Source organism: Prionailurus viverrinus, chromosome E2 (assembly GCF_022837055.1).
Source record: "Prionailurus viverrinus isolate Anna chromosome E2, UM_Priviv_1.0, whole genome shotgun sequence".
NCBI classification, from domain to species: domain Eukaryota; kingdom Metazoa; phylum Chordata; class Mammalia; order Carnivora; family Felidae; genus Prionailurus; species Prionailurus viverrinus.
In genome coordinates this window covers 20,485,455-20,506,675 of record NC_062575.1, presented here as the reverse complement: position 1 = coordinate 20,506,675, position 21,221 = coordinate 20,485,455, and the positions used below count along the sequence as shown (strand labels likewise).

Genomic DNA, 21,221 nt, shown 5'->3' with positions numbered 1-21,221 from the left:
GCTGTAGAAGTCCCTTGGGACCTTATGGAAAGGGCAGTGTGGGAAGCCCGAGAACACATGCCTTATTTCATGCTGTACCAGTTTTAGGGCTCCATATACGTTCAAAGGCCGGCCCACACACCAGAGGGATCCAGCAAGCATAGCTGTCACTTCTTTCAGTCCTTCTTTCCTAGCAAGACGGTTTGGTGCCCCCAAGGCATAGGATGAGAGTAAGTAGTACTGATTTTAAGTGGCGATTTCCTTAAAGGGGCTAATGATGAAAATTCCCAGCAGGGAAACAGAAAGTTTGATAAATCAGGACTTCGGATGCTCAGCAGGGCAGCATCAAGAGTACTGGCCTCACATACAGGCTGAGATCTGTGGATTCTGGGGCCATATTTTGGCAATGCCTCTTTCTCTGAAGAGACGATGTGGCCTGGGCTTGGGGACGGTTGCATCTTCTTGCTTCTGTGAAGGCTATGCCAGTGACCCTGACAACCAAGGGTCTCACCTCTCAGCCTCCTTGACTTATTATCATGGGTCTTCATCAGAGCTAGCGAGAATACAGCTTTCCTCACCCCACCCATGGTGGGGTCACTGTCTTCATGTTTAGACTTCATCACCAATTTTATATTCTAGTATCATCTGTCAACGTACCCAAGAAAAGTATGAACTATACTATCTTCTGAATTGTCTGTATTTTTAACACTTCTACATTACAAAAAAATAGTATCCAATACGTTCAGAGAAACTGAGTTCTGGTGAAGCAGATGTTTTTGCCACTAGAAAACAATTTTTTTTTAAAAAAAGAGCATAATAAATAAAATAAAACTCTGTAGAAGTGACAATTCCAAAACTACCAGCAATATCTTTACATTTGTAAGTAGGAGATATCAGCTTTAGAATGTCCCCTTCAAATAAGATTAATGAGAAAGCACAGTTCTGGTCATTTCTGATCAGGTTACGCCACGTGTTTGGAGAACTCCAGGCACAAATGGAATCAACGGAAGTTGCAGATAGTTGAATACTATATAATGTTTATTATATACAAATTCTTGTTACAAATACCATATTTTATGAAACAAATTGTCAGTGTTCAAAATTTTTTCTAATATGCAGTGATGTTTAAAAATAAGCATTCACCATTAAAGCATCTCTTTCTGGCCCAGTTATACTTCTACACAATTTTGTTTATGGAAACAATTTGGGAGCTTTATGGAAAAATAATAGTCGAGTAACAAATCCATCTCTCATTTTAGTCAGAGAAGGCTACTTGAGTCAATAGGGTATTTAGTCAACAGGAAAAGAAAAGACAATGAGTAAAGACAGCATTCATGGGGAAACCAGAGTCTTCCTGCACATGAAAAGGCTTAGACGCAATTTTATTCCATCAGAAAGAACATTTCTGTCTCTGTCTCTGTCTCTGTCTCTATCTCTGTCTCTCTCTCTCTCTCTCTCCATCAGAGATGAGGCCAACAACAAGAATGATGTGCTTAAGACAAAAGGGAGAAGGGGGGTTAGTCCAGAGAAGGCCCCCGGATACTCAAGTCAGGCTGCAGAGGGTCCTAGCCACTTACTGGGTGAGCAACCCCAAGCATGTTGCTTAGCCATCTGTAAACTGGGGACAATGAGTTTGTTGTGAGAATCAAATGAGATTAACACCCTGGCACAGTATGTGACACACAGGGAGTGCACAAGAAAATGTGAGCTATGAGAGAAATGTTAGAAATAAGGCAAACATTAGTGCCAAAGGACAGTCCAGGGGAGCACTTCCTTGTAAGCAAGGACCAGAGGAAACTATGCTAAGGACAGACTAAACTAACGTCTAGTATTCCAATGAGGAGATTGGAATTATGACAGGTAATCAACGATTGGCTACCGAAGCCTAGTCTGCATTAGTATTATTATTTATTTGCTTTCATCTAAATTCTCCATGATCTATGGCCACAGCTAATTAATTTTAAAAAGTTTAGTTAATTTTAAAAATTTTACACTCTGCCTCTTAGTTGTAAGAGTGAGCCCTTGTTCACATTTTTAAATATCTTGGTTTACACAATCCTAAAGCACTAAGCTTCCTGCAAAACTGTAAACTAGTGTACCTACCCCACTGTGGGCAAACCTCTCATTCAGCCCACAGAACCCAGCTGGAACTTACTTCTAACCTTCACCATCCCTGCACCTTGTCCCCCTTTCAGTGTTACCCACCAGGTACCCAAATAATTAGTGCCTCTCCAAGAGGCAAGTCACATTCCATGATGGGGTAGGGCTCCTTGCTCAGCAATCCCAACAGGAAGAACACCTGAGGTTTTCAGAAAGTTTACCAACTGTGTACATTTTGAAGGCAAATATCCTAAGTCCACATTGTGATGAACTCTCACGACCTGCTAGATGCCAGGCATTTATCATCTGGTATTTTCAGATTCATTACACCATTTAATCCTCAGATCAACCCAATGAACCCCAATCATTATCCCCATATTAAAAATGAGCATGTTTACACAGAGGGATGATAAAACATAGCCCAGATCACACATTTAGGAATTGGCAGAGCAAAAGAGTTCATCGACAAAACACACTCCCACCTTACATGTCCCACACCATTTTCACCCTCTGTGACCCGTTATCCACAGAAAATGCCCAAGATGGATGCTGCCTTCCAACCTGGGGTGGGGGGGGGGGTGGGGAACAGTTCATTTCCTCCTTATTTGAGTGTCTCTGGTGGGAGGCAATAGTGAGACACTAGGGAGTTCTGACTCCTTGGCAGATATCCAGTCTTAGGCAATTTAATAAACCTCTCTAAGCCTCTGCTATGTCCTTTTAAAATAGAGATCATAACAATGCTGACTTTGCAAGGTGTTTGTGAGGGTTAAATAAGATAATGACTTGGAAACACTTGGCACATTGAAGAGCTCCGTTAGAGCCATTTATGATTCTGTACACGGGATGGCAGGGCTCCCTGATGTATTTGGGCAGGTGCACCAGACAGGCTGATGCTACCAAGTCAAGAAATCAAGACTTAAGGACTTAAAATGTTCCAATTAGATATCAGGGCCACGGTTCTACCTCCCCAGGCTTTTGACCCTCCCCACACTAGTGCCACTGACAGGTTGTGCACCCACTTTTCTTATTGCTCTAATACCAAAGTCCAGCCTCTGCTTATCCTCATGAGTGGCCTCCATCTACTCATCCTCACACTTTATTTAGCACACAAAGCAGCAGACTGGGCTAGCAATGAAAGAACTCAGTACTGAAATCCAGAAGGAAGGACAAAGACAGCCTATAAATGCCAGGACACACTCAATTCCAGCCATTTCTTAGGAAAAGCTCAAAAGTCAACAGCACAAGCATTCACTCAAGAATACCAGGTCTGCTCCTCAGACGAGTTCCATCCTTTTTGGAATATGTGAACCTACAGAATAAATAAGATCCAACTTCCAGAGTATTAATTCTACCTGCAGATTTGGGAGTGCAATTAAATCAGTAAAGTGCTAATCTAAAATTTAATTTTTATATTAAAAATGTATTATGGAATAGAAATGCAGAATTTACATTAGGTTAATATATGTTTTTTAAAAATCACATTTATGGAAGTCCAATTTGGGTAGGCCCCCATACCTCTAGGTTTTTTTCATGCTCATTTTCCTGTGCCCTTTAAGAAGACAATGATGGGGAAGTTGTCAGCTTTTTTTTTTTTTAATGGCATTCTTTAATGAAACTAAATCCATTTCTGTTGACAAAGGACCTTAAAATCACATAAACTCATGTCTTGGAAGATACAAGAACTATGCTGCTAATGGTTCCTTTTAATAGTAATCAAAGGTAAAGTCTTAAAAAGGCATCCATCCTTAGGTAGGTAATTGGCCAACTTAAGTATTTTGTGAAATCACATTTTCATGTAAAGTTGACAGTTTTTTTTTTAATTTTTTTTTAACATTTATTTATTTTTGAGACAGAGAGAGACAGAGCATGAACGGGGGAGGGGCAGAGAGAGAGGGAGACACAGAATCCTAAACAGGCTCCAGGCTCCGAGCTGTCAGCACAGAGCCCGACACGGGGCTCAAACTCACGGACCATGAGATCATGACCTGAGCCGAAGTCGGACGCTTAACCGACCGAGCCACCCAGGTGCCCCCAAAGTTGACAGTTTTCAATTCTGTATTACAGGATCTTATCAACAGTTTCATTATAGCTGTGTTCCTTCTAATAGTTGCCATCTTGGCGATGCAAGAAATGGAAAGAAGGCATTTATTCTATGTTGGAGGGGTAAGTTGAAGCCTTCATGACCCCAGTTAAGACCAGTATTTCACGTCCGACTTCAGCCAGGTCACGATCTCGAGGTCCGTGAGTTCGAGCCCCTCGTCGGGCTCTGGGCTGATGGCTCAGAGCCTGGAGCCTGTTTCTGATTCTGTGTCTCCCTCTCTCTCTGCCCCTCGCCCGTTCATGCTCTGTCTCTCTCTGTCCCCAAAATAAATAAACGTTGTGCTCGCTTCGGCAGCACATATACCAAAATAAATAAACGTTGAAAAAAAAATTTTTAAAAAAAGACCAGTATTTCAAAACTCTTTGCAAAGGAAAACTGACAGACCATAAGTATTTCATTTACACAATATCATTCATACCACCACCCCTTCTCTTTCTTGCACTTACTTCTTCAGAAGGTGTGAAGTTGCATAAACTCTAAGCTCATGAAAATCTTCACTCTAATACTCATTCTCCAAATAGATACAAACTCCCCTTTTGAGAATCATACACACTATTTTTTGAAATATTGCAACATGGTGTTCTTGTCTATAAATAGGACTTTGACTTTTCTGGACTAGAGAATTGTATTTTAAAAGCACATGAGGGGGGCCTGGGTGGCTTAGTGGGTTAAGCGTCTGACTCTTGATCTCTACTCACGTCATGATCTCACAGTTTGTGGGATCAAGCCCCATGTCAGGCTCTGCAATGTCAGTGCAAGCCTGCTTGGGATTCTCTCTCTCCCACTCTCTCTGCCCCTCCCCTGCTTGTACTCCCTCTCACTCTCTCTCAAAAAAATAAACAAGCATTAAAAAAAATATTTTTTTAAGCACATGAAAAGGAAAACACATGAATAGAAAAAAAAAAGTGCATTGTTAAAAGTGAATGGCCCAGCCTATTCAGGAAGGAAGGAAGCTAGCTCCCAGCATGTGCCCCACACATGGCCAGGCATGTTCTGACTTAATCTTTACAATTCTCATTTTTACAGATATGAGAACTGGGGTTAAATACCTTACCCTGGGACACAAGGCTGGGACAAACTGAGACTCAAATCTTCATCATATGAAGAGCACAAGAAATGGCAGATTAAATGCTTTGAAGATGGAGGGTGGGAAGTGGGGAGGTGAGACTTTGGTTTAAGAAGTTAAGCACTGGGAACAGAAATTAATCCAGAAAAAAAAGTTTGAGTTCTTTCAATTCATCCCATAATCAGTAGATATTTGTCAGTCCCATTGGATTGTGCCAGGCCCAGGCTGGGGATAAAGTCCCTTATCCCTGTGGGAGCCCACAGATCAGCTGAGGCAAGACATACCTAGAAAATGTTAAGTGACGCTAAAGAGAAACACCTAAAGTGGGCAGGATTTGGGGAGCACCTAGAATCTTGGGTGCTTGCTATGGGCTGCTGGTCCCCATCTGCTAATTCAGCCACCAAGCCTTCTCCTACCTGCCAGGGGCTCCCACACTCTGGTCTCTATCGATTTCTACCTGAATAGCAGGAGCCCCCAACCACATCTCACTGGTTTCCCTGCCTCCAGTCTGATTCACCTCATGGCTACTGCACGTGGGCTTTCTGACTCTGGCACCTGAACTTTCCTCTTTTTTTTTTTTTTAAGTTTTATTTATTTTTGAGACAGGGAGAGACAGAGCATGAACAGGGGAGGGTCAGAGAGAGGGAGACACAGAATCTGAAACAGGCTCCAGGCTCTGAGCTGTCAGCACAGAGCCCAACGCGGGGCTGGAACTCAGACCGCGAGATCATGACCTGAGCCGAAGTCGGCCACTTAACCAACTGAGCCACCCAGGTGCCCCTGAACTTTCCTCTTGATAAAGTCCCATATTCTACACTTCTAGCCTCAGTTCTGCCACCTCCTTCACCAGCTCCAGAGGTCTCAGGTACACTACAATCCTTGGAGACTTCTGGCCAGTGTCTGAAGTTTTCTTCCTCCCAGTTGGTCCCCTTGGGAATTCCTTCCCGCCCTTTACAAACATAGCCCAGGAGTCTTTTCCACTAAGGGTCCTCCTCAGGACCCCATCCCTGTCTGGAGCCTCCCTAAGGCCAGCAATCTTCTCTGGTCCTTTCCTGGTGCCTCAGGCATCAGGCGAGGTCATTACCGGCAGCAAAACCCCCCATTTCCAAAATCCTTTTCTCTGGGAATAGCAGAATGCGCCGCAGCAGCCAGCTGGGCAGACACCAAGAAGGTAGTGCAGGGTCAGAGGGGGACAGGAGGCCACCTGCAGCCCCCGCCTGGGATGGGATAGGGAAGACAGGTTGCTGTTAAGCTGCAAAGTAACGCAGCCTTTTCTTTCCGTATATGGTCTTGCGTCTGACAGTCCCTGTGTCTCACCGCGGCAATCGGCAATCGTATCTTCGATGGGACTCTGGTTGCCAAGTTGGTGAGGAATACGGTGAAGAGTGTTCTGGGAATCGAACTTGAAAGTCTTCCAGCCCGCGAAACCCACTGCACGGGCACCAGCAAAAGCACCCGCGCGGGCACGGGCACCGGCACAAGCACCTGCGGCCACGCCAGCCAAACCACCCCAGCCAGCGCAGGGGCCTGCCAAACCACCCCAGCCCGCACCGTCGCTGGGACCCGCCTCCAGGCGCCCATCCTCCCGGGCATCCTCGGGCATCCTCGGCGGGCACCGTTCAAGACCAAGGCTGAACCTTCAAAGGGGGCACCCTCGCGGACATAAGCGTCTGTGCCTCACCCCTCCGGGTAATCCCACCACTGAGCTTGCATATGCTGTCACCCATTCTGGCCCACAGGCGATCATAAAATCAGAGCTGCTAAATCGGGAACATCTCTGCTGCCTCGCGTCGCCTTGTATAAAAGTCGAGTTTCATTTTCCTGCTGCCGCTGCGCCCTCGCGGCGCAGGACTAATCCGACCCAGGACGCCGTGGCCAGGGTCTTGACCCCAGCCGGGTTCCAGCCAACGCGAGCACCGCGGTACAACCCTGAGGCCACCTCCCGCGCAGGCGGGAGCCCCCCTCCCCCCTCGCAGGGGGCCCGGGCTGGGGCCGAGGCTCCCGCGCGGGGGTGGGCGGCCCTGGCTAGGGCCGGGCCCTTGACGCCCACTCTGGTCCTCTAGGTGAGCGAGGTGCGACCGCAGGGAGACGTGGCGCGCGGGGCAGCGCCGGGCGTTGGCGTTCGCGCGTCCCGGCCGTTGAGCGGGACCTGGGAGCGGGTGGGTGGGCACCAGTCTCGCTCAGAGGCCAGGCCTGTCCGGCGCCAGCAGGAGAGAGATCGCGCAGGAGGTGAGAAGTTAAGAACTCCCACGCAAAGATGGCTGACAAAGGCAAAAAGGGCAAGAAGGCGGCGGCGGCGGCGGCACCTGCATCAGCGCCCGCAGCGGCGCCGCCGTCCCCTCCTCCAGCTGACGAACCAGGGAACAAGAAAGACCAAGAGGACAAGGAGATCAAGAAAAAGCCAAAGTCGGTGCAGCCCAAGGATGAAGTGGGCACCAGGAAGGGGTGTCGCCGCTACATGTGGGAATTTAAGAAAGGCAATAGAGAGTTCTGGGTGATCGGGCACGCCGAGGTCAAGATCCTGAGCTTGGTAAGTTGGGCTGGTACCCCAGGGCGGAGGCCCAACCATGAAAAGAGGGTGAAGGAGCAGGCTCCAGAGGGGCTCTAGAGTAGGGCAGAGCCCTTTGCGGTAGCTCAGGTATATGTCTCCCGGCAGGGCTGCCTGATAGCTGCACTGGTACTGTTCACGGGGACCAGCGTGCACCCTCTCCTGATGCTCATCATCACCATGGAGATGTCCATCTTCTGCTTCTTCTTCATCACCTACACCCTCGCCATCAACAGATACATACCCTTCATCCTGTGGCCCATTTCTGTAAGTGAGAGGAGGTGGGGACCGCCTGAGGCTGGTGTGCATTCATGGGTGTGTCCTGAACAGTGACTGAACAGAGAAACACCCTGCACCCTCCATATTTGTGCCCCGGCCTTGGGTTCAGCACCTCCAGGGGGGCCAGGGTAGGGGAAGCTGAAGTTAGGTTACAAAAGGTTCTCAAAAACCCCAGCTTGGGGACGGGGAGGCCTCTTACCTACCTGGTGGTCAAAGGAAGAGGTCTCTGCCTTCCTGGGGCTTTGCTCTCCTCAGGAGGGGTGGCGTAGCAACTAGCTGTATCTGCCCCCCCCACTTCTGTGCCAGCTAACAATTGAGTGGAGAGATCACCCCAGAAGGTACCCCATCCCCAGAATTCAAAGAAGAAAACCCATCTTCCCATAAATCAGTAAAATAAAATGAGAATTTTTAAAAAATCACTTTTAAGCAGTCTTAGATCTCTAGTGACTATCCCTGTAAAAGATGTTAAGCCCAGAAGAATGTTCAGCCCAAAGCAGGCATCCATTGGAACAGGAGCTGGGCAAGTTACCCAATCACTCATAGCCTGTTTCCTTCATCTGTAATATGAGGACAGTAATAATCTCTCATGGGATGGTGCCTGAGAAATAAATACAAAGTGCTTGATGCTGTGCCTGAGGACTTCTGGGCTTGAATCGTAGAGCACACCCACCTAACTCCCACCTCACTGCACATTCACAGCAAGCCTCCAGAATTCTAAACTTAAGAGTTTCACTTACTTTACATGTGAAATGGTCCCAGAATGGCCACCTAACTTACCCCCAGGTAACTCAGCTAGTAAGTGGTGGAAAAAGGATTCAAACCCACCTTTGTCAGTGAAGTCTGAGTTCCTAACTACACTCCGTCCTGCTTCCTTGTCAAAAGTTATTAGGGCCTAGGGATTCATAGGTCTCAGGGAGGTAGGCGAGAACCCCCAATATAGGGAGAAAGGAGAGGAGGACCAAATACGACTCTTGGGAAAGGGGTGAGCAGAGGACAAAGTAAAGGAACAAGCAGAGGGCAAGCTCCCAGCCAAGGAACTTGAAAGATACTTTTAGTTCCAGCAAGATGAAAGCTCAATAAACCCTGAAAATCCTCCTGCTGCACTTACCTAAAACTACTACGGAAAGTGCAAACACAACTGCTATAAATGAATGGCTGAGCTGGTAAAAAGGGAAACACACAAGTGCCAAAAATGAAAAACAGGAGCAGTGATCAAATAACCTGCTGAAGTGTGGGTAGCAATGGCCTACAAAGTATTACCCCAGGAACCTGGAGTATGGATTTTCATACACTCTTGAGTTAAAGGAGATGAGGCCTTGGTCCTAAGCAAAATGGGGATTTAGATCTGAGACCCCTGTGTAAAGCCAGCACCCTGCAAAGACTGAACCCTTAGGGAAAAGACAGGCAGAGAAGACACCTTTCCCCACCAAACAGAGGAACAAGAGGCCTGTTCACCTCTGCCTGAGCTTGGAGTGGAAAAAACAAAAAAGACGGCTTTGAGAAATAGAAGCCTTGAGCCTGCATTTTGTACAGATTTGGTTTGAATTTTTACCACCTTCATCCTGGAAACCTTCATGCAGCCTAGAAAACTTGTGCCTTGGAGTTAGAATAAAATGATCCCAATTTAATGACGTTCTGATCATGTCCTTGGAACTCCTGACAGAAACAAATGCAAAGTCACAATCAAAGAATAAAGACTGGAGTGCTTGGGTGGCTCAGTCAGTTGGGGGTCTGACTTCGGCTCAGGTCATGATCTCGTGGTCCATGAGTTCAAGCCCCGCGTCAGGCTCTGTGCTGACAGCTCAGAGCCTGGAGCCTGCCTCAGATTCTGTTCCCTCTCTCTGCCCCTCCCCTATTCACACTCTGTCTCTCTCTCTCTCTCTCTGAAAAATAAATAAACATAAATTTTTTAAAAAAGCATAAAGAAATTCTCACAGTACAGGTGGGGGTGGGGAGAGACTTGTCAAAAATGAATGTACAGTTCAAAACTACAAAACACCTGATTTTAAAATCCCCATGTCGAAGAATTGACAATCACCAAACATAAAAAAAAAAGAGGAGGATTAGAACCCTGAGAATATGAGATTAACAGAAGAGCTGTCTGAAAATAATAAGAAATATACTTAAAATAATTAAAGACATAAACAGAGCCCTAAGAACAGGAAAAGACATTATAAAGACAGAATAAAAAGATCTTTTTTTAAGTACAAAATACAATGTCTAGAATTAAACATATAGTTTTTGAATGAAAAATGTCAATAGATGGGTTATAAAGCATATCAGACAAAGCTGGAGAATGAGCAAACTGAAAGATGTGGGGAAATGACCCAGGATATAGCACTGAGAGATAAGGACAGAAAATAGAAGAGAAGTTGAGACAGAGAAAATAGAATGAGAAAGTCCATCATAAGCCTAATAGGAATTCCAGAAGAAAAGACTCAAAAGAAGGGAAGAGAGGAGGGGCACCTGGGAGGCTCAGTCAGTTAAGCGTCCAACTTCAGCTAAGGTCATGATCTCCCAGTTTGTGAGTTTGAGCCCCATGTCAGGCTCTGTGCTGACAGCTCAGAGCCTGGAGCCTGCTTCTGATTCTGTGTTTCCCTCTCTCTCTGCCCCTGACCTGCTTGTGTGCTCTCTCTCTCTCTCTCTCTCTCTCTCTCTCTCTCTCTCTCAAAAAATAAATAAATATTAAAAAATTTTTTTAAAAAAGAATGGAGGAGGGGAAACAAAGTGATAATGACTGAGAACTCTCCAGGTTTAATGAGTGACATCACTAAATATGGCAGTGTCAGAAATGCCAAAACTCTGTCCCTCCACTAAAGCAATGATCAGGCTGTCAAAAACCATCAGAAACAACTTTTTCAGAACTCTGGAATCCAATTTTAGAAGCTTACAACCGAGGGAAGGTTAATAAAGAAAGAAGCTGTTGGGTGTGATAAGAGAGTGTTGTGCCATTTTAACATACCTCCCCGCCATCCTTCATACCCAAGCTTCTCTGTTACCATGAAGATAACAGCCCACATTCCTAGTCACACTCTTTGCTGGTAGCAGAAGGAACAACACAGACCTTGCTCTCAAAGAATTATGGTTGTGTGTTTTTAACCTGTCTGGTGACTCTTTGAGGGATGGGCCCTCACCTGCCTCAGAGCTTTCTCGAGGCTGAAGTGGCCTCCTGGACAGCATTTGTCAAAAGCATTTAAAGGCCTATCTACTAACCATAACCACATCTGATTGGGCAAGGGACATCAAATGAGGTAACCAATAGACCAGAAGTTTGGGAAAGAAGAGGCTGGGGAAAGAGATGCATGGGGGAATAAGAACTCTGAAAAGCTACCACATATACCAGGGAATCCAGAAGGCTACACACATGCCAAGGACTGGACACATGCTCAGAAAAGACCCTAAGCTTTTGCCTCTTGCTGACCTTTACACTCTGTACAAGCAGCAAGGGAAAACCGAGAGTTCTAAACAGCCTGGACAATTGTTGAAGGAATACCTCAAAACAAAGCCAATTTGAAAAGACTGGTAGAGTATTTTTGTTTGTTTTCAGATATTTAAGGAAATCTCTTTCAAATCACTACCTGATTTGCTAGCAAAACAGGGACTTCAGTTGCAGTACGGAAAGAATAGTCTTAAATAGTTTAGAAAAAGTCATCAAACATACAAATGAGTACAGCTCACAACAATCAACAGCAACAAATCCTGGGAAGGAAGGAGAACGTGGTTTACAGAGTAACTATATGATAATATTCAAAATGCCCACAATTATAAGGCATGCAAAGAAACAAAGTATGGCCCATTCACGGGGAAAAAAATTAATAGAGACTGCCTCTGAGAAAGCCCAGATATTAGACTTACTAGACAAAGAGTTTCAATCAGCTGTCTTAAAAATTCTTAAAGAACTAAAACCAGGAGAACAATTTATGAACAAGTAGAAAATAACAGCAAAGAGAAATTACAAAAAGGAACCAAAAGGAAATTCTGGAACTAAAAGTAATATAACTGAAATGAAAAACTGACTAGTTTGGTTTAACAGCAGATTTGAGCAGACAGAAGAATGAATCCATGAACTTGAAGATTGATCAGTTGAGATTATCCAGTCTGAGGAACAGAAAAACAAAAAGAATGAAGAAAAATGGAGAAACCTATGGGACACCCATCAAGCATACTAACATATGCTGAATCCCAAAAGAAAAGAAAGAGAAAAAGGAAGAAAGAATATTAGAAGCAATGGTCAAAAGCTTTCCAAAGTTTATAAAAGAATACAAATTTACACATCCAAAAAGGACCAAGTAGGATAAAGTCAAAGTAATCCACACTGAGACACTCATAATCAAAATGTCCAAAGATAAAGACAAAGTCTTGAAAGTCACAAGGGCGAAGCAACTAATGTCATATAAGGGGCCTTTAATAAGATTAACAGTCAATTTCTCATCAGAAACCATGGAGACCTGAGGCAATGGAATGATGTACTTAAAGTCCTGCAAGAAAGAAGATAAAAACTGTCAACTAAAAATTCTATCTTTCAAATTTGCTATCTGTTATGAGTTGAATTGTGTCCCCTAAAAATATGTTGAAGTCCTAACTCACAGTACCTGTGAATGTGACCTTACTTGTACATAAGGCCTTTGCAGATGATCTAGTTAAGATGACATATTAGAGTGGGTTCTAATCCAATATGACTAGTATCTTTACAAAAAGGAGAAATTTAGACACAGAGACAAACACGTCCAGAGGGAAGATGATGTGAAGTGACACGGGAAGAAGATGGGATGGTGAGACAAGCCAAGGAACACCTAAAGTTACTAGAAGCTAGAAGAGAGGCCAGAACAGATCATTTCTTAGCATCTTCAGAGGGAGCATGACCCTGCCAACACCTTGATTTTGGACTTCTGGCCCCAGAACTGTGAGACAATAAATTAATGTTGTTCTAAGCCACTTAGTTGGTGGTACCGTCTTATGGCAACTCCAGGAAATGAATACAATATCCTTCAAAATTTATCCTTCAAAAATGGAGGAGAAATTAAGACATTCCTAGATAAACAAAAGTTGAGGGAGTTTGTTGCTAGTAGAACCACCCTACAAGAAATGCTAAAAGGAGTCCTTCGGGCTCAAACAATAGGATACTAGACAATAACTTGAAGCCATAAAAGAAATAAGGAACACTAGTAAAGGTAACTACATAGGTAAATATAAAAGCCAGTATTGGGGCACCTGGGTGGCTCAGTTAGTTGAGCGGCCAACTTCGGCTCAGGTCATGATCTTGAGGTTTGTGAGTTCGAGCCCCGCGTCGGGCTCTGTGCTGACAGCTCAGAGCCTGGAGCCTGCTTCGGATTCTGTGTCTCCTCTTCTCTCTGCCCCTCCCCTGCTCATGCTCTGTCTCTCTGTCTCTCAATAATAAATAAATATTAAAAAAAAATTTTTTTTAAAGCCAGTATTATTGGGGCACCTGGGTGGCTCAGTCGGTTGAGCGTCTGACTTCAGCTCAGGTCATGATCTCACAGTTTGGGAGTTCAAGTCTAACATCAGACTCTGTGCTGACAGCTCAGAGCCTGGAGCCTGCTTTGGATTCTGTGTCTCCTTCTCTCTCTGCCCCTCACCCCCTGCCACCAAAATAAATAAACATTAAAATAATTATTTTTTAAAAAGCTGGTATTATTGTATTTTCAGTTTGTAATTTCTTTTTTCTGATACAATTTAAAAGACAAATGCATAAAACAATAATTATAAATCTACGTTAATGGGCCTGTATGTATAAAGATATAATTTGTGACAAAAACAATTAAGTTTTTGTGTACTACTGACACTAAGTTGGTATCAATTCAAACTGAATGATTGTAAGTTTAAGATATTAATTGTAACCCCAAGGTAACCACTAAGAAATGAACTCAATATATAGAAAAAGAAATGAGCAGGGAATTATATTGATACATTACAAAAAATTAAACACAAAAGAAAGTAATAATGGAGGAATTGAAGGACAACAAGATATGATATATAAAAAACAAACGGCAAAATGACAGAAATAAGTCCTTATCAGCAATTACTTTAAGTGCACATGGATTAAACTCTCCAATTAAGGCAGAGATGATCTGAATGGATTTTTTAAATGATCCTATAATATGAAGAAGAGAGACTCACTTTAGTCCAAAGATACAATAGGTTGAAAGTGAAAATGGAAAAAGATACTCCATGTAAATAGTCACCAAAAAAGAGCTGAGGTGGCCATATCAATATCAGATTTAATGAAAGACATGAAGTGTGAAAACCACACCTAGGCATGTCATCATGGGGGCACTGCTGATCACCAGAAACAAAGGAAAACTTAAAATCAAACCAAGAGAAAAGCCAATTTACCTCAAACAAACAAACAAACAAACAAACCCTCAAACTACTAGACTAACTTCATATTTTTCAACAGCAGTGACAGTGGCCAGAAAACACTAGACTAATTTCCTTAAAGGGATGAGGTGGCAAGAGTAAACTAAAGACACTTTTAAACAAAGAATGAAACAATTTCTTTTTGCTGACCCTCACTGAAAGAACTACTAAAAGATGGACTTCAGGAAGAAGTAAATCAAATCAAAACCAAACCAAAACAAAACAAAACAAAAAAAGTGTGCGAGGTAAAAAAGGAACAGTAAGCAAAGAGCCTAGTGAGCTTGTGGATTGACCTAAATAAACACTAAGACGGAATTGAGGTTTTAAAAAATATATTAATAGTTTTTTTGGGTTTTTTTTTTTTTTTTGCAAGGGGAGGGAGGGAACACTATAACAAGGTAGAACCAAAGGTACAGCAACACAATAACATGTAAGACCACAGTACTGTATATGATAAGAATGAAAAGTTCTTGATTTGGGGGGAATGATTTGGCAATAATAACACTAATATGTTAAAACTTAATACTGAATTCTACTAAAGAATAGAATTCCAGGATATATAAAATCAAACCTGTTGAGGAGAAAGAGTGAAAAGAGAATAAAGAGAGCTAACTCAATAAAATGGAAAAATAAAAAGAAATAAGTGTGGTATATGTTAAATAGAAAAAAGTAAAATTAAATGGTACAAATAGATCCAAATACTTTATCAGAGAAGATGACAAATATGAATGGAATTTATTCTTCGTTTAAAAGACAGAGGACTCTAAGAATCGATTTTTAAAATCCAGCTACATACTAAATTACAAGGCATGTGGAGAACAGTTATGAGAGATTGAAAAAATAATAAAAGGAAAATACTAACCAGAAGAAAGCTGGCGTAGCTTTAATACCAGATTAAGCCAATTGTATGTGGTTTATTTTATTTTATTTTTTTTTAATGTTCATCTACCTTTGACAGAGAGAGAGAGGCAGAGAATGAACAGGGGAGGGGCAGAGAGAGAGGGAGACACAGAATCCGAAGCAGGCTCCAGGCTCTGAGTTGTCAGCATAGAGCCCGACATGGGGCTTGAACCCACAGACCGCAAGATCATGACCTGAGCCGAAGTCGGACGCTTAACCGACTGAGCCACCCAGGCGTCCCTGTATGTGTTTTTTAAGTATATGAAGAAGATCACTACTTACGGCAATTCTAAACTTGTATGCACCTAACAATATAACCCCCAAATATAAAAAACAGAAATGAATTATAAGGAATTAAAAGAAGTTCTAAGAAAGAACTGGCAAATAGCAACCATAGTGGGAGATTTTAACATGCCTCCTTCAGCAATTGATAGCTTGATCTAATGACATACACAGAACATATTGAACCCTACACCCAACAGAACAGGCTATGTATTCCTTTCAAGTACATTTGCAACAATCATAAAAATTATCCTCAATAAGACCACAAAGGAAATGTAAATAAATAACAAGAAATTGATATCCATACAGACCATTCTCTAACTTCAATATAATATAATTAAAAATCAATCAGTAAAATTTAACTCAATCCCCAAGTATTTGGGGGGAAATCTAATGTGTTCCCCAAACATATGAGGATTTCATGTTTATGTAGTATTCACAGATACTATCTGTAGAATGTCCCTAAACTATTCAAATTCAAATCTATATAATTAGAAGACTGAAAATTAACAGTATCAAGAAGGTACCAAAACAAAATTAAAAAATGGAACTAAAAAGAAGGCAATGCCAAAGATAAGAGTTAAAATTAAGGAAATAGGAAACAAAGATCCATAGTGAGGACTAATAAAACCAAATATCTAGTTCTTCAAAAAGACTACTAAAGCAGATAGACCCCAAGGAAAAAAAGAGAGAACGAACAAGGAAAAATATTAGTAAAAATACCAACAGGAGATTTTTAAAGATTACAGGGAAAATATGAACTTTTATGCCAATAAATTGGAAAGTTTATTTAGATAATAATTTCCTACAAAAAATATCACATAAAAATTGATTCAAAAAGAAATAGAAAAACATGTTATAAAAAATTCATCCATGTTTTCATCTGGCATTTGTTTCACTTTCTACATTTAAATCTTCTGATTCATTTGGAGTCATTTTGGTACATGGTGTGAACCATGGCTCCAATTTTATATCCTGATGGCTATCCAGTTGTTATACCCTATCACTCAATTTATTCATTTATTAAATAGTATAACTTTTCCCCACTGATTTTAAATGGCATTTCTGTTAAATGTTAAAATCCCAAATGCAGGGTTTATTTCCAGACTTTATATTCAGTTTAATTGGTCTGTCCCTTTTTCCTTTTCTGTTTTAAACGCTTTATAATATGTTGTACTATCTAATAGGCTTTTGATATTAAAACCAGATATTATAAGTAATGTAAAGTATATACACCTAGGTTACCTAAATATGGCTATAAAAATCCTCAATAAAATACAGGCAAACTGAATCAAGCAATCTATAAGCAAGCAATACATCATGATCAAGCAGGGTATGTGTCAGGAATACAAAGATGATTTAATCTTCAACATTCTATCGGTACAGTTCGCCATCTCTTATCTAAAGGAGAAAACCATTTCATCATCTCATGAACTTCAGAAAAACTATTTAGTTCATCTCATGAACTTCAGAAATACTAATTTTAAGAAAACTCTTAGCAAACTAGGGGCACCTGGGTGGCTCAGTCAAATAAGCGTCCAACTCTTGATTTTGGCTCAGGTCATGATCTCACCATCATGAGATCGAGCCCCACCTCAGGCTCTGCACTGGGCATGGAGCCTGCTTAAGACTTTCTCTCTCCCTCTGCCTCTCTCTCTATCTCTCTAAAAAAAAATAAAGAGGGGCACCTGGGTGGCTCAGTCGGTTGAGTGTCTAACTTCAGCTCAGGTCATGATCTTATGGTTCATGGGTTCAAGCCATGAACAGAAACTACAAGGTGTCTTAGAATAAACCCATTCAAAGATGTATAAGACTTTACGTAGAGATTATATTTTATTAACAGACATAAAAGTCTACATAAGTGGAAATATATACCATATTCACAGGTCTGAAGAGTTACTATCATAAAGATGACAATTTAAGGGGCACCTGGGTGGCTCAATTGGTTATGCATCTGACTCTTGATCTCAGCTCAAGTCATGATCTCACGGTTCGTGAGATCAAGCCCCATGTCAGTCTCTGTGCTGACAGTGCAGAGCCAGCTTGGGATTCTCTCTCTTTCCCTCTATCTCTGCCCCTCCCCGGCTCATGCACTCATACGTGCACTCTCTCCCTCTCTCTCAAATAAATAAACTTAAAAAAAAGATGGCAATTTAATTCCATAGTAATCAATAAATCAAATGGAACTTCAACCTGACAGAGGTTCTTCCTGGAATCTCCAGGAACGTTTACAAGGTGATTCTAAAATTCTTACAAGGATAGACTCACCCAACAAGATATCAGAATTACTATAAAGCTTTGGTACTAACTCAGGGATCAACAAAAATACTAACGGAATTGTTATGGACTGAATGTGTACCCCCAAAGTACATATGCTGGAATCCTAACCCCCAGAGTGACCATGCTTACAGATGAGGCCTTCAGAGTTTGCTAGCATTTTACTGAGGCTTTCTACATTTCTGTTCATCAGGGATGATGGTCTGAAATTTTCTTTTCTAGTAGTGTCCTTTGCTAGTCTTAGTATCGGGAAAATGCTGGTTTCATAAAATGAGTTTGGGAGTGGCTCCCTCCTTTTCAATTTTTTTGGAAGAGTTTGAGGATTGGTGTTAATTCTCCTCGAGATGTTTGATAGAAATCACCAGTAAAGCCATCTGGTTCTGAGCTTTTCTTCATTGGGAGATTTTCTATTACTGATTCACACCAGGAGGAAATATGCATAGGAGACACAGACCAGAGTGTTCATTGTAGCAGACTTTGTAATAATAATTTCCTAAAAGGTAGAAACAGCCTAATGTCTCTAGTTTGGTTTATTCACAGACTCCATCAGTTAAAATTAATGAATTCAATCTGTGTTCTCAAAATTGATCAATCTCACAAACTTTAAGTTTAAAAAGCCAATGATAGAAGACACCTTTTATTTAAATTTAAATTTGTGAAACGCACAAAATAGTATATACTATTTATGAACATATAATATGGAAGAAAATACTAATACACTCTTGGGAAAAGTACCCATAAGTTCCACTGTGTGTAGTTGCCTCTGAGTGAGAGGCATAAAAGGGCCGGAATGGTGACACTGTGTCTTACTCCACAAAGTTTTACTTCTGGCTTTGTTTTCTTTTTTAAGAGATCTAAGCAAATCTTGCAAGATCTTAACATCTGTTTAATCTCAATAGTTCATGGCTACCAGAGGTGGGAGTGGGGATGAGTGTTCTATTATTTTCTGTATGTTTGAAATGTATTAAAACTCAAAAAACTGAAAAGGAAAAGAAAATGCCCAAGTAGCCAGGGAAGGTCAACCTGCAGAAAATAGCATCATGGAAACCAAGGGGAAGGGTGGGCCTTACTCAGTGCTGCAGAGCTGGCTGCTGCCCACAGGATTGAGAGGGTGCACGAGCTCTGGGTTAGCATCACCCCATGAGTGACGCGAGAGGAAGCCGGCTCTCTGTGGCCACGCTTTGCCCAACTCTAAGTCTGGCTATGCCAGGGAGTGACAGCAGGTGGTACTTGCAGGGAAAGTAGCCCTTCTGCGCGGTCTGGGAACATCTGGACCTTATCAGTAAGGTAAGGGAAACAAGTGTACAGGGCAAGGGTAAGACTGAGGCCACAAGGGATGGGAAGGAAGGCTGCTGATGCAAACAGGGGAGTGTCTGGGAAGTAGCAGGAGGGGCAAGGCAGGGGTTGAAAAGGCAGCCACTGGGCTCCCAACTTAGGGTGGCCGGAATCCAACAGAGCCTCCTGCCAGCAACACAGCCCACCCTCGATCCAGAAAGGAGAGCTGGTCTTGAGAGCATAAAGATGATGGGGGGTTGTACTCACCGTTAAGTTGTATAGTTGTGCAGTTACTTAAATGAGTATTCAAGGAAAAAAAATCAAAACATAACTAGCTACTGTGTGAGTTCAGGTGAGAGGCAGCAGCAGGGGAGCCTATGAAGGCAGTTAAACACCCTGGGCTTTGCATCTCAACTCAAAGAGCCCAGCCCTGCGGACCACAGCACGTCCATGCAGCCCATGTGTATTTATCTCCACCTATACTTTTAAAAGCAGTCAGAAGTTTGGAAACCATCCCCTTTGGAGGAAGCTATGCTAGGCTGGGTATTGATGGGGGTCTTGGCTCTGTTTGAGGCTGACTTGCCTATCTCTCATGCTTCTAGGACCTTCTCAACGACCTGTTTGCCATTATTTTCCTTGTGGGGGCCGTGGTCATAGCTGTGAAAAGTCGACAAACCATGCCACTGCACTACTTTATTGCTGTGGTGAGTCTTTAATGTTGGGCAGTTTATTTGCTCAGAAATCACCTCTTTTAAGGGCGCCTGGGTGGCTCAGTCAGTGAAGCGTCCGACTTCTGATTTTGGCTCAGGTCATGATCTTACGGTTTGTGAGTTCAAGCCATGGGTCGGCTCTCTGCTGTCAGTGTGGAGGCCATTTGGGATCCTGTCTCCCTCTCTCTCTGACCCTCCCCCACTTACGCTCTGTCTCTTTCTCTCTCTCTGTCTCAAAAATAAACATTAGGGGCACCTGGGTGGCGCAGTCGGTTAAGCGTACCACTTCAGCCAGGTCACGATCTTGTGGTCTGTGAGTTTGAGCCCCGTGTCAGGCTCTGGGCTGGTGGCTCAGAGCCTGGAGCCTGTTTCCGATTCTGTGTCTCCCTCTCTCTCTGCCCCTCCCCCGTTCATGCTCTGTCTCTCTCTGTCCCCCCCAAAAAAAATAAACGTTGAAAAAAAAAATTAAAAAAAAAAAACATTAAAAAAAAAAAAAAGAAAGAAAAGAAATCACCTCTTTTGGAGAATGGGTGTTTTCCACTGATTTAAGGAAAGGGCTTCTTTTCACAAAATCTTGGGACCCATGCAAAGTTTAAAACTAAAGGTGGTAAATGCTTCCAATGAAAAAACCACTTAAATAAAGATGATGTCCAGGGAGCCAGCCAATCTAATGGCTTTCTCCTCCTAGCTGCCCCAATCCCTGAGGCAAAGGGTCACACCCAGGCCGCTAACCATGGGTTTTAAGAGACAGGCACAGGTGGAGAGGGGTGGGGCAGGGAGGAGAGGGAGGCTGAAGCTGGAGGAGGGGCAAACTCAGAATGTCTGGTTGAGAAGTCTAGGAAGAGGAAAGGACGTGTTAATCAGCACCCGCAGACGAGTTAGAAACAAGGAGGGAATATGCCAGCTTTGGAATGAAAAGCAAAAGTAATGGGCATCCTTTCTTCCCCCAGATCCTTATTGGTATGGCTGGAATGTTTGCTTTAATGGATATGTGTCTTCAAAGAAAACATTTCAAAGGCAAGAGGCTCAAAACCAATGTGCTGTTTCCTCCAAAAAATGAACGAAAGGTTGAAAAGCCAAAGGAAGCAGAAAACCCACCAGAAAAGGCACCAGAAAAGGCACCAGAAAAAGCAGAAAAGCCAAAGGAAAAAGTAAAGGGAGGCAAGAAATGACGCAAAGGAGGCCCCTGGTATCAAAAGTGGCAGTGCGTTTTACGACAAATATTTCCAGTTTATTGTCTTCTCTCTAGAATGGTTTTCTTTTCCATCCTAATAACCAACTTTGCTTGAAAAAGAAATTCCTCTTTAAATGGATTTTAAAGCTTAA

At 42.7% G+C, this 21,221-nt stretch overlaps 1 protein-coding gene across 6 annotated transcripts in view; it reads left to right on the top strand.

Annotated features, from left to right (window-relative positions):
* LOC125152836 (chemokine-like factor) overlaps nucleotides 1–21,221 on the top strand; it is a 46,992-nt gene extending 25,771 nt beyond the window's left edge. For 2 of the 6 annotated variants that reach the window (XM_047835350.1, XM_047835346.1), the window contains 2 exons: nucleotides 4,144–4,242; nucleotides 6,550–7,508. In XM_047835350.1, coding sequence (XP_047691306.1) covers nucleotides 4,144–4,242; nucleotides 6,550–6,912 — 462 coding nt within the window. In that variant the 3' untranslated portion in view covers nucleotides 6,913–7,508. Of the gene's footprint in view, nucleotides 1–4,143; nucleotides 4,243–6,549; nucleotides 7,777–7,902; nucleotides 8,062–19,787; nucleotides 19,890–20,845 lie in introns of those variants that run through there. The other 4 variants (XM_047835347.1, XM_047835352.1, XM_047835349.1 and 1 more) reach the window with 4 other exon arrangements.